General features: G+C 37.8%; 5 protein-coding genes across 5 annotated transcripts in view; 3 read left to right on the top strand and 2 right to left on the bottom strand.

Moving 5' to 3' along the window:
* Nucleotides 1-3788: 3788 nt before the first annotated feature.
* Nucleotides 3789-4998, bottom strand: LOC106316432 (ankyrin repeat-containing protein P16F5.05c). Its single transcript, XM_013754321.1, has 6 exons — nt 4890-4998; nt 4733-4820; nt 4472-4536; nt 4300-4368; nt 4176-4225; nt 3789-4098 (listed from the first exon to the last, which is right to left on the bottom strand). The coding sequence occupies exons 1-6, from the start codon at nt 4989-4991 to the stop codon at nt 3987-3989; spliced, it is 486 nt and encodes a 161-aa protein (XP_013609775.1). The 5' UTR covers nt 4992-4998; the 3' UTR covers nt 3789-3986.
* Nucleotides 4999-5219: 221 nt separating this feature from the next.
* Nucleotides 5220-6964, top strand: LOC106318194. The gene is made up of 4 exons (XM_013756070.1): nt 5220-5462; nt 5703-5833; nt 6140-6244; nt 6353-6964. Exons 1-4 carry the CDS (start codon nt 5397-5399, stop codon nt 6828-6830), a joined length of 780 nt encoding a protein of 259 aa, XP_013611524.1. The 5' UTR covers nt 5220-5396; the 3' UTR covers nt 6831-6964.
* A 344-nt stretch (nt 6965-7308) lies between these two features.
* LOC106318193 lies at nt 7309-8733 on the top strand. Its single transcript, XM_013756069.1, has one exon. The coding sequence runs from the start codon at nt 7632-7634 to the stop codon at nt 8709-8711; it is 1080 nt and encodes a 359-aa protein (XP_013611523.1). The 5' UTR covers nt 7309-7631; the 3' UTR covers nt 8712-8733.
* A 95-nt stretch (nt 8734-8828) lies between these two features.
* LOC106318192 lies at nt 8829-11334 on the bottom strand. The gene is made up of 3 exons (XM_013756068.1): nt 10618-11334; nt 10212-10375; nt 8829-10143 (listed from the first exon to the last, which is right to left on the bottom strand). Exons 1-3 carry the CDS (start codon nt 11249-11251, stop codon nt 9091-9093), a joined length of 1851 nt encoding a protein of 616 aa, XP_013611522.1. The 5' UTR covers nt 11252-11334; the 3' UTR covers nt 8829-9090.
* A 1485-nt stretch (nt 11335-12819) lies between these two features.
* The window catches only part of LOC106315269, a 4603-nt gene continuing 3967 nt past the window's right edge, over nt 12820-13455 (top strand). The window contains exon 1 of the mRNA XM_013753013.1: nt 12820-13275. Within this exon, the coding sequence (XP_013608467.1) occupies nt 12820-13275 (456 nt within the window). The remainder of the gene's footprint in view (nt 13276-13455) is intronic.

The raw sequence follows: 13455 nt of genomic DNA on the forward strand, positions 1-13455 counted from the left end.
CTAAACCCTAAACTCTAAACCCTAAACTCTAAACCCTAAACTCTAAACCCTAAACCATAAACCCTAAACTCTAAACCCTAAACCCTAAACCCTAAACCCTAAAATCTAAACCCTAAACCCTAAACCCTAAATCCTAAACCCCATCATTTAACTCTAAACCCTAAGTTTGTGACTTTTGATAAAACATTAAATGCTATTTTTGTGACTTTTGACCTTGAGTGCTAGTTTGGGAACATAAACTTGATTTAGTGCTATTTTTGTCTTTTTCTCTATATATATTGTCAAATTATATTATGTTTTCAAAATTAAAAGGTAAAAAATAAAAAATAAAAAATAAAAAATAGTAGTAATTAAAAATATACGTTGCTAGCAAAACACTAAATCCTAAAATCTAATCCATAAACCCGAAATCCTTGGATAAATCTTAAACCCTTGAATAAATCTTAAACTCTAAATCAAAATCACTAATCACTAAAACACTCAAGGGTTTAAGATTTAGGGTTTAGGATTTAGTGTTTAGTGTTTTTTATTTAGAGTTTAGGATTTATCCAAAGGTTTAGGGTTTACCCAAGGGTTTAAGGTTTAGGATTTAGGGTTTAGGGATTAGGATTTAGGGTTTAGTGTTTTGCTGGCGACGTTAAAAATATATTTAAAAAAAAAAATTCTGTAATTATTATTTTTTTTACATTTTTTAAACATAATATATATAACTTGATAATATTTTGTTTAATTTTTTAAAAAATATCGAATTTGAAATAATAAAATCCTATGTAAATCTAGAAGTTTATCCTAAGGAGTGAACCCAAGAATAACTCTTGTCAAACCGTGTTATTGTACCAGTTATTTCAAGTAAAAATCTAGTTGGTATTTACTTCATTGTAACTTTTTTATTTATTTTTTTTATCAAAAAATTGGATTTTCTTCCAATCCCAAATTAAATTCTACATCCTTTATATTATTCAACTTATTCCCCATCCTAATTGTTAGGGCTCAAAAGCTGTTTTTGCTATAAACTGACTCACTGAGCCTATCCCTGCACTTTTGTGTTACTTTTCTCGCTGACTTGGATTTAATTACGCAGGAGACTTCGTAATCTTGTGGCTACAACCTAGGCAGGTTGGTGTGCACTGTATACTGTATACATAGCATATAGGTTCGATCACTGACATTTTGATAGTTATTCGAATTCAAAATTTATATTTTGAAATACTGAGCATTACAACGTAGTTCTAGAGGCTTTTTTTTTTTGACAAAGGGCTTAGTTCTACAGACTTCACATTTACATCTTACAAAAACATCTCCTAAGTAAAATTTTTAATAGCAAAAACAACTATGCAGTCTACAAAGTTGATATGAGCATGCACCTATTACGCTAAACCATAGATAACCCCCATTAAATTGTTAAGATCAGAACATCTTTACTCTTGTTTTGGATACAAAATGCATTTCAATGTGTTTGTTTGATGAAATAAAATACACTTAATCATGAAGACACTTGGCGAAACCAATTATTGTACTTGAGAGAACTACATTTAAATATATATATTTCTAAACTGAATGCGAATTTGAATATTTCGAACCTGAATTAATTCACCGCTCATATATGTTTACGATTTGCTTTATGTACGAATAAAGCCAAAATAATAATAATATATTCCTTCAAACACTCCACCATACAAACAAATATTAATATATTCGACTTCGTTGTCGTAGGCTTTATAGGGTTTAGGCTTTTTGAACTTTCGAACGCTATATTCGTCCACCCTCGCAAAATAAATAATATCTAGCGCAGATCTTTCTATTAATATATGTATGTTTTTTTTTTTGAGCAAAATTAATATATGTATGTTTATGGGTTACATTTGTATAAAATTGATGAGCATGTTTGTTAACCGGTGGAAGATGGATCTTATAAGAACTAAAACCAATTATATATGTGTTCATGGTCATTGTGGAGTATGGTGAATGATGAACATAATCTCTGTTCGTACAACATCACACATTGGCCGATCCATAAGGACCATAACTTAATAACTATAAAGGTTTAAAGATTGTGGTTTGTGGAGGACAAGTATAAATATATAATTTTAAGAAAAGTACGATATTATGTAGCATGCATGTGTGACATGAAAGTGTAATCATTCAAATCTACAATATGTGACACCGAGTCACCGACTATATAACTAAATAAATATTTTTAGAAAGTTACTATAAACTACTCTTATAATTCATGCATTTACCACAATGATATTTTGGAAGCCCGTTTCCATTTAGTACAATCCATACTACATAAAACAAAGTACAAACATAAGACAAAAGTGCAGTAATTCAGTCAATCATCACACAAACATAGTACAAAACATAGTCACTAATTCAACCACAATGTTTTTTGTTGGGGATGAAATGAAACCCATTAACATCAGAAAACGAACTAAACATTATTACATAAAAAGTACACTATTTCAGTTAGATCACCAGGCTCGTAAATCATAAAAACCGTTGACTGTATACGGTCCTTGAAACGATTGCAAGCTTGCGTCAAAGCAGCCCGTGCGATATACAGAAGCCCCAGGTTGTAAGTACCTTTTTTTAAACACTTTCATTGATTAAGAGAAGGATTACAAGGTTGTAACTACACAAGACTATATATATATTTTTACTTTCATTCTATTTGTAATCAATTAAATTTAAATACATAAGCATGGCATACCTTTTTACCAAATTCGTTTTTTTTTTTATAAATCCTATCGGATGATCCGGTTGGTCTATGGGGGAATGCATTTAGTAAATTTAAATACATAGGCATAGCATACCTTTTTCCCAAATTGAATGTGACAATAAGAAAATGAGCGTGAAATTTGTTGACGACAAAAACCATTTTTCAAGTTACATATCATTCCGACAAAATAAAGAATATATATCATAAAGAGACATGGATAGGTCGTCAGCAGCAGGAACGAGTCTATGCCGAAAGGTTTACAAAATGATTTTGTTTGCCAACTGTGAAAACGTTTGCTAATGGCTTTTATTATAATAGCTCTGATGTAAAGATATATAAGACTATGAAAATGTTTGATAAAAGTGAAAGGCATGTGCAGAGACAACGTGACAATGGAGAACAAATGATGCCGAGTAAGTAAATTAAGAGGTGCATGAATTTGCTTATTTTTTTATTTTTTTTTTGAACAAGAATTTGCTAATTAAAGAGAGATTCATTCCCTTTCGTACTAAACCAAAACTGGATAACTATAACTTTTTACTTTGTTTAAATTTGCTACCATCCAACAGAATGACTGGTGTGCACTGCGCACATGTTAAAAAAAGAAGGAATTGGGGGGAGCACCGAAAGTCAAGATGACCACTTTTACGTCTTATTCTAATCTGTTGGATGGATTTGTGATAAGAGACAGTTTGCTTAAATCATTTTGTTGTGAGAAATAGCTCGTAGTTGATTCGTATACTAAGCAAACATGTGGAAACAATGGAACACTGGTGCAATGTTTTTTAAGAGCTTTCAAATCAATGTTTTTGACTTTTGACAATAAGATTTGGTCTGAAAAGAGTACAAGCGTTTTGTTCTACACTACCTGAGAGTTGATACAGAAAACGTTTTCTTCGACTAGGGAGTGTGTATACCGAAAATTGAGCAAACATGGTAATATGAACTTCAAGATTGTTGGTAAACGTTTTGGGCTGAGAATTTATTGGCCAAGAAGGAAACATTGTTCTGTAAAATGATCTAATATAAGGCCAAATTTAGTCAAAATGATGTGGAGAATCTTAAAACATTAACGCTTAAGCTTGTATCCATTTGAAATATCAATGATAGCAATAATCTTTTTGGTAGAATTCGATTTCAGATGATTCCAGTTCTAACCATCAGTCTACATAACAACGCAAAACTTCCACATTATAAAAACTACGCTGTAAACTACAGAGAGAGAGAGAGAGAGAGACAACAAGCATTTAGGAAGACGCCATTAAAGTCAGGCTACAGTGGTGTTTTCAAGTTCCATTTGTGTAACAGTTGTGTTGATAGCATCTATAATCTCCATCTTCCCTGCACCAATAGCTTCGTCCATGGGAGTCCGCTCGTACCTACAAAATTATCCAGGCTTCAGTTTAGTTTCCTCCTCCTATAGATGGAGAAGAAAAAGATAAAAGAGACAAAAAACCGATTCAAAAGACTAAGACTGGCTCCTGCCAAGATCATTTTCTTCACAACCTGCAAGTAGCTTTCCAGTTTAGTTACACAGGAAGCAAAACTTCTTTCAAAGTGAGTGATGGAAGGTTTGTTACCTCGATATGGCCATTCAAACAAGCCCAATGCAGAGGAGCATTGTTCTCCTCGTTCAAAGCGTTAATATCCTGCTCACCAAAAAAAAAAAAAAACCAAATCCTCAATATATCTTTTTTTTTTCAGACTAAATGACCATATCTCAAAAACCATTGGTGTTATGATGATTCTTACCACTCCTTGACTGATCAGATACTCCACTATACTCATATGTCCATTCGCCGCGGCCATATGAAGCGCTTTGAAGACAATCGAAAACATTAAACATAACCAATGTCCCAAGAATTGAATCAATGATCATACAAATGTAAAAGGCTGTGTCTTTTAAATAATGATCAAAGCAATGGCATTTATAGAAGAAGAAGGAGCTAGTGATTCGAATAAAGTGAAGAACTTTTTTTTTATTTAATTATAGAGAGTTGGCAAAAAACTAACCTGTTCGGCCTTGGGAATCGCGAGAGTTAAGAGAGACACCATCAAAGGCCAAGCTTTTGAGATCATCTATATCATTGTATCTAGCTGCCTATATCACACAATAAACTCAATTATTTGCGAATAAATGTTCTAAAGGGAGGAACAGAGGACAGCAGACCTCGAGCAAGTCGTCAATTTTCTCAGCTTCCACGACCGTTTCTGCTCCCATCTTCTCCACCGGACAAAATCTAATTTTCAATCCTGAGGGGTTTCCAGTCATAAGAGGTTTAGGGTTATTGTCCGATGTTGAATTTTAAACAAAAAAAAAAAAGATATTTTTTTTTCTTTTCTGGACAAACAGTAAGGTCCAATTATCATGGGTTCGCTCGCAACCCAAGCCCAATTCGTTTAAACCCAATAAAGATGTTATAATGATAAGGTTTAATGGGAACGATACACGTGGGAGACAAAGACGCGTTGACGGAAACCTAACGTCACTGCACCTCCTCCTGCAAACGCCGCGAGATCTCCAAAATAAAACAAAAAAACAAAAATCGTTAAATTTAACACCGCTAGGTTAAAGTGGGCCCAAAGTGGGGGTTCTTGTCTCTCTGATCTTACAATCTCCTTGGGCGGTTACTGCGGAGGATCCCGACCCCTCTTCTTTTAGCTGTCCGAACGAACCATGAGTTCCTCGATCCAGATCGTTGATGATGTGAAGCAAGCTGAAATTGTGTCTCCTGTAGATCAGGTTTTGTCTTAATCTCTCCTGAATTTTAGCTGTTTTCCTTTTTGGATTTGATTGATATTCGTTTTGAGCTTAAATTTTGGATCTTCGGTTGAATTACTTTCTCTGTTTCCCGTTACAATCTTAGTTTCCATGTGCTTATATCGCAGACAAATAATCTTTAAGGTGATGTTGATGATTTAATCTGCTCTTATTAGTATAGTTCACGAGGTTGATTCAAGCTGCGGTCTTTCTGTGTGTTAGGATGGAAAGAAGGCTGAACTAGTGAGCAATGAGCTGAGTTTCGGGAACCATGGCGGGTGTTGTGCAATATGCTTGGATACTATACCTCTTCAAGAAACTGCTATGGTTAAAGGCTGTGAACATGCTTACTGGTATGTTTTTGCTTGATTGATTCCATTTTTTGGTTAATCCAGATTTGATTAATCAGTAGTGGTCTTCTTATATTGGTATAGTACGATACCGAGTGAGTTATTCTTTGTGGTCAGATCAGTTTAGTGGGCTTTGGTGTTTGCTTCATTTTATAAAAAAATAACTTTTATTACGTTTTGGTTCTTTCGTATGATTCTGTGTGCAGATAAAGTATTGCTTGATTAGTATTGAAGTAGGACTAACATAGAGATTATCTTTTCGTTTTTAAGAGGGGTATGATTCATGTCTATCTATATGTATATATATAGTGTGACGTGCATCCTCCGCTGGGCAAGTTACAAAGAGATACACACCTGCCCACAGTGTAAGCATCCTTTTGATTTTCTCAATGTCCACCGCGCTCTTGATGGAAGGTAAAAAATATTCAATCTTCATTTACATTGTTAACTCCATTTGCTTGACTATCTTTATCTATGTTTCTTCCTTTGAAACTAACTCTTGTCTGTTATATTTCACTGCAGCGTGGAAGATTTTATGTTCGAGGAGAGCGTATGCCTCCTCCTGAGAGCATCGTGGTTTAAGCCACTTGAAGCAGTGGAGCGGGTCTCATACCATGACATTGACAATTATGATTTCGACATTCCGCCCGAGTACGAGGAGGAGGAAGATGATGATGATGATGATCGTGACGAGTTTTTGCACGGCTCAAGTCTTCGTTTAGGAAACAGGAGGTGGGGTGACAATGGTTTTGTCAGATCAGGCCGCCAAGAAGCAAGGCCGGCCCAGCATAAGCACCGAGGTGGTGGCCAAGCTTCTTCTGCCTCTGAATCCTCCAGCTCTTCTTCTTCCTCACGTGAGCCAAAGGAGAAGACTAGTAGCAGTGCCGCAACGGGAAGGCGTGCGAAGAGGGCAATGAAGCGTGAGGCTGCAAACAAAGCTGCGGAAGCAGTAGCAGCTGCAAAGCATGACGCTCTTTTGGTTAGGTTGGGAAGGAAGTGAGTGAGTGTTGTTGTATCTCTGTAATTAAATCAACCAACCCCAAAATCAAACTGACCGTATAGCAAGTAGAATCTAATAATGTTTGAGCGACAAAACATTGTTAGTTTATTGAATTTTACAAACTTTCTTGATCATTGCCTCATTGGTCGTGAGTGAGACATACTATATAGGTTATGATGTGAAAATTGATCAATATGGAATGAGGATTAAGTGGTGATGGTAATGATGATAATGAAGAGTGGATTTTTGTGGGGACTGCCATTGACTTTGGCCAATTTTTGGGTGGTGCAGGCTGCAATCCAAAGCAATATCAAGGCTACATTCATTATTAGTATATAACTGATTCACAAAAGCAAAGACATCTCGATCCTTTACCAACCCCATTAAGACCATTGGAATGATTAGTTCATGTCAACTTTGTTGACCAATATAAATTGTTGTTGTTCTTGCTGTGAGTGAAATACTGAAATCTATAGATTTCAAGGCCTTGATAATGATCATGTTTGTCATCATAATCTACTTTTTTTTATCTTGAAATTGATATGTTTTGTTTCATTTTCTCCAACTATATTACTCTTCTATTCTATTCAATGCTCCTGAATTTCCTCAAAGCAAAAGCTCCCCTTGCTTCACCAACACTTCTCTCTCTACCTCTAGCTCCTCTCATAACTTTCCTTCGAGGTCATGCTACTGTTCAGCCTCACTTTAAACGTTACCTCTCATTATCTATAGCTTTTCCTTGATGGTATTGTGAAGAATCAAACCAGCCATTTCTTTGGTCATCTCTGTCCTTTTTCTCCTATGGAATCTCTGAAACAAGCTTCTTCGTCTAGGTTCTGCTACCATCAAGGCTTCTCAGGCGTTCTCCAAGTGTTTGTTCACAACGCAAGAAACATCCACAACATCTGCATCTACGACAATCAAGACGTCTACGCCAAGTTCTCTCTCACATACAACCCTGACGACACCATCTCCACCAGAATCGTTCATAGAGCTGGCAAGAACCCTGAGTTCAACCAGAAACTTATGATCAATGTGAACCAGCTCGATGCTGCGGTTCTCAAATGTGAGATCTGGATGATGAGCAGAGCCAGACATTACATGGAAGATCAGCTTCTTGGCTTCGCGCTCGTCCCAGTCTCAGACATCATAGGTGAAGACAGTGTCACTCAAGACTATAGTCTCTCTTCCACTGATCTCTTCCATTCACCTGCTGGTACCGTGAGGCTCACGCTTTCCATTGTCAACCCTTCTCTTGTGGCTACTTCATCCAACCCCAAGGTTAACACTTCGATTTCCTCCGAGGTTGTGTTGCTTAGCCCACAGGTTTCTGAAACTGTGGATTACACGAGGATTGAGTTCCCTGACATCAATGTTGTCAACGAGAACAAACAGATGGTTACAGAGTACTTCAATGGAATGGGTGTCAGGTCTGGAACAGCTTCTTTTCTCTGTCTCGGCTCAACTCATTTGCCAGAAACCGACGTAACAATGGTGTGCTTGGAAGACAAAGAGGTTCACGGGAATGGGAGTTTTATGGCTTCTTCTTCAACAACAACAAGCTTAAGCGACGACAAGAACACAGCTGATTCAAACGAGAACGAGAATAGAGAAGTGGCGAAAGCATTAAGCAGCAGCAAAGAAGGAGAAGAGAAAATGAATGTTGAAACGGAGGAAACATCGATGCAGAAACAGATAGCAGAGATGTATATGAGAAGTATGCAACAGTTCACTGAGTCTTTAGCAAAGATGAAGCTTCCCATGGATCACAACAACAACAGTGAAACTCAGATTCAGAATCGGAATAATAATAACGATAACGGCACTGAGAAGAAAAAAGAAGGCTCCCGTGTCTTTTACGGAAGCAGAGCCTTCTTTTAATGGAATCAAGAACTCATTTGCAAATAAGTGTTTTTGTGACATTTTAGCTTCTTTGGTAATCGATCTCTCTATGTTACATTCACATGATATTCCTGTAACCGAGTTTCAATATTTTAGTAGAAAAATCTCAACAGAACATTGTTCTCAAAATAAGAAGGATAAATCTCTAATTGTAGCCTGTAGGGTAACAAACAAACAATATATATTCTTGGTATTGATCTAAAACGTGTACTACAACTTGTCGCTTTTATAATCTAAATCACAACCAGTTTCACTTCTCTTACCAGGTATACAGCTGATCCCTCACACAGCCCCGTGTTTCACCCGTGAATCATTCCGATGCCATCGCCAGAAAACGCCAATAGCTTCCTTTTTTTATCTAACGTAATGAGCTATGACAAATCACAGCCTTGCAAGACAGATCATCATCAATGAGCCACAACTTCAACTCTTCAAGCTTTGTCCGAATGATATTGGAATCAACCTCAGGTGACCAATAGACTACCGGTTTGCCATCTCCCAACGACTGATTAACGCTGTTGGCATTGTTATTCTCTGCAATACTCATCGTCTCTACTGTCTTAATCATCTTTCCCTTTCGCTCCACTAGCTCTTTCACTAGTTGAATAAAATCTAGATTCTTCGTTGCTGAGGATACAATGCTATTCAGAAGCTCATTACTCCACAACTTTTGAGCGACCGGTGAAGATTGAACAATCAAAATTCCAGAGCTTTCCCCGATATAGAAGTCGTACTCTGATCTGACTCTGTCAAGGAGTGGACTTTTATCCACCAGAAGCGCATTACTTGAAAACACCCATGTGCTGTAACCAAGTTCTAAGCATTTTTTAACAACGTAAGCATTCCCCAGAGCCTCCTTCACTGAGTTTGAGTAAGAAGTTTTGCTTTTCACCAACTTGTCGAGAAACATATCCGCGTCAATCACAGGGTGTCCCCTTCTCGAAAGATCATAGAACAGCTCAGAGCTAGGGCCTATAAAAACGTGGTTTCGAGTATCAATCTTCTCGAAATGGCATAGTAAGTTCCTGATGAACATCTTGTCTGCACCAAATAGACTGACCAGAACTACGGTTTTGTCTCTCTGCACAGAAGGAAGAATGGCTCCAAGCTCATTCAAGCTCCTCACAACTCTACCGGAAACAACTTCACTGAAACAGTAATCGTACCACTTAAGGTTGCTCAAGGGCTGGAGTTTCAGAAAATCAGAAGTGATGGTACTTTTATTCAGCAGCTCCGAGTCTGGCCCAGCGGTTTTTCCATAGTTAACGCCAGCATCCCTGTGAGAGACACTCAACGCCCTCTCGTTTTGGAAATTCGTGTAGATGTTGAAATAGCCACGAGAGTGAATAAACTTTATGAACCAAGGTGTCCATATTCTTTCTCCCAGCCTCTTGTACCATCCATTCGTCACCTAAGAAAACAAACGACATAAACCTTGGCATTTATAAATAATGAAATCCATGAGGAAGACAAAGTTACCATGCCATCAAGGAAAGGCTTCTTGTCCTTTGATTTATGCTCGTCATACCATAGTCTGAACTCTTTCCACGGTTTTGGGAATAGAAGCTGCCCCCAAGTTCCCACTAACTGGTATAAGAAAACATTCGTTTTGGGATCTAAATGTAGTTTATTCCCATGCTTACCTGCATTTTAACCACTACATCAATCAGTCACCATCTCAGACAAACACTAAGCCATGAGCACATGAATCCTACTTCTCACTGATCCACACTTGCCTAGACACATATATGACGAACCATGTTACTCCCATCAACTACGTATTCTACTCTCGCTGAACTACTCAAACGACATAAGGAGCACAATGTGTCACCATAGTATTGTACTCAGATCCCAAAGACACGAACTTTATCAATGTATATGTTACCTGGAACGAACCTTGGTCTCTGAAGGGAAGCTCCATATACAGAAGGGTCGTAATTAGAACGATCATAGTAGTAACTACGAATCACGCTCTCCAGAAACCCATAGTAAAGCGGAGAAACCTCGAGATCATCTTCAACGACAAACGCAAACTCGTGATCCGAGCTCGGCCACCACGCCTCAAGCCACTGCCCTTGCAATCCGGCGTTCCCGGTCCGATAGTGAACCAGCTTCTCCCCGAATCTCCACTCGAACTTATCCACGAAATCCAAGATCTCCTTCGCGTTACTCAAGCGATCTCCCACGGATTTAGAATTAGGCGAGAGGGGTTTGAAGTGATCGACGTAGACGTGGAGGTGAATGCGCTGGGTGTCGCCTGCGACGCCGTAATCGGCGGCGGAGAGGGAGAGGAGGCAGCGGGAGAGGGAGTGGGGGCGGTTAAAGGTGAGGACTTTGATGAGGAAAGTGAAAGGTGGGAGGGCGTTGTTGTGGATTCGCTGGAGAGTGGCGTCGCGTTGGGGGACGGAGTGTGTGGTCTCGGAGAGGAGGATGAGGAGGATGATGACGGAGATGCAGAAGAGGAAGAGGAGGAGAGGGAGTAGGTTCTTCTTGGGTTGGGTGAATGCCATCGTCGCCATGGAGGAGATCACACACAGAAGAGGTTAGGTTTCCTCTCAATTGAGTAAAGGAAGAAAGAGTGAAAGTATATGCAAAGGTGAATGTATTTTATTTTGATTTTTGTTTTAGGGGAAATTTTAATTTGGCCACATATGGAATAAAGTTTTATTTTACTAGTAGCTTAATTTTATGAGATACATACTGTTAAAATGAAATGCAATTCATATATTTATATGTTGGGAGGAATTTAGAACAAATCATTTGTAAGATTTATATGGGAGAGAGATTGCAAGTTTGATTGAGATTTTGAACACAATGGAATGGTTGTTGAATGCGTTAATTATTTTTTCTTGGAATGTGTGTGTTTGCACAAAGAGTGAAGCCAATCCTAAACTCCCCCTATCTAGTATGGTGGGTGTTGATAGTAACATTAACCATTTCCAATGGTCCCTCGTTTTGAGGGAAAATATCAAAATATGTAGGAATTTTTTTTCTATGGTGCATCATTTTGAGGGAAAGATTTTCCTCATATTTTGATGTTTTATTTCATTATGTGTAAAGTTTTATTATTTATAAATTAGTCTTTAAATTTTATGTAATTTTGTTTTATATAAACTTATTTTTATGAGAAAAGCGAAGGCAATTATTGGAGATGCCGTAGTATGAAAATTGTGGTGGAATAGATGAACAATATGAATAAAATGTATATCTACAAATGAAATATATTGAAATGGAATCAGGTTGTCTTTTCTATTATAAACACCATGTTTGGTAGACTCCATTAAAATATCTAATCCACCAAGATAATAACGTTTTAGCCTCAATTAGAAGAATATAGAAGAGGAACAAGAAGCTAACTGAAAATTACAAACTATAACTAGAAAAAACCAGTATAAAGAAACTGATGGGAAAAAACAAACAGAAGAAGCAATAATTCAAGTCAGGTGAGTTGTTGGCTGGGTCACATGGGACGCAGGGGGTGGGGGTCATGGCTTAATGTGCATTGATTCCCTCTCTCTGATATTTACAGTTATGAGTTATGTCGTCCCTTAATCAGATCCATTAGTTAAATCAAACAAAGTTAGTAAGACATACTTATTAAGTAGTCATTTTTCATTGGCGCATTCAACACCATATGAGCAATGTGATATGCTGGCGTGAAAATGAACTCTTATGTGAAAACGTTATCATCTCTCACACACGTTGAATACTTTGATATCAGTTACTACTGTTTGAATATTGGCATGTTCTTTTCGAGGTACACATTTCTAATGCAACATCGCAAGAGAGATACTCATAAATTGAGCCACTGACAAACTCCTTCCAGGCGTGTCCAAAGATGGTGACCAATTATATATCACCGGTTTGACCATCTCCGAACATTAGTTTACGCCTTTGGCGTTGGTGTTCTCTGCAATACCCATAATCTCTACCTTCTTAATATTCTCTCACTAAATGAATAAAATCTTGACTAATTCATTATCCAAACTCCTTACTAGCACGTGTTTTAAAAGGGAGATACTACAATCACACCTCTCCATTAGAAGATCGACGTGCATACTCACCATCATATGGATGGCGTAGTATTATGGCGGCAAAAACTCTACTCATATCGGGTCTACGGAAAACAATTGGTACGGGTCGAGACACGAGAGTTTGGAGTGAGCCTTGGGTTCCAGATGAAGTGGCTCGACCACCTAGACCTGCTGACCACATTGTATACAGACTACCCCAACTTCTTGTTCAGTCCTTTATTAGGAATGATACCAAGGAGTGGGATACACAACTTTTACGGGAGTTCTTCCACCCAGATGATATTCCTTTGATACTTGGGCTAAAACCTTCTCGCTCTCGTTCTCCGGATGGATATGTTTGGAATCACACAAAATCAGGAGTGTATTCTGTTAAAACCGGTTATGACCTTCTCCGATCGATCAAGTTGAGTCTTTCACATGAAGCCGTTATAGAACCAAGTATCACAGGCCTACAGAGCCGTGTGTGGAAGATAAAGGCCCCGAGCAAGATGAAACATTTTTTGTGGCAGGTTATCACGGGATGTGTGGCGACGGCAGAAACACTACAAGAAAACACATGCTTAACGACGAAAATTAACGAGGAAAAACAATCCTCGTAAATTTGCGTCGAGTTTACGACGAATTTACGTGAAAAACTAAAGTCATCGTTATTTCCTCGTAACATAACGACAAAACTGTTTCGTCGTAAA

This window comes from Brassica oleracea, chromosome C9 (genome assembly GCF_000695525.1).
Source record: "Brassica oleracea var. oleracea cultivar TO1000 chromosome C9, BOL, whole genome shotgun sequence".
Classification (NCBI taxonomy): domain Eukaryota; kingdom Viridiplantae; phylum Streptophyta; class Magnoliopsida; order Brassicales; family Brassicaceae; genus Brassica; species Brassica oleracea.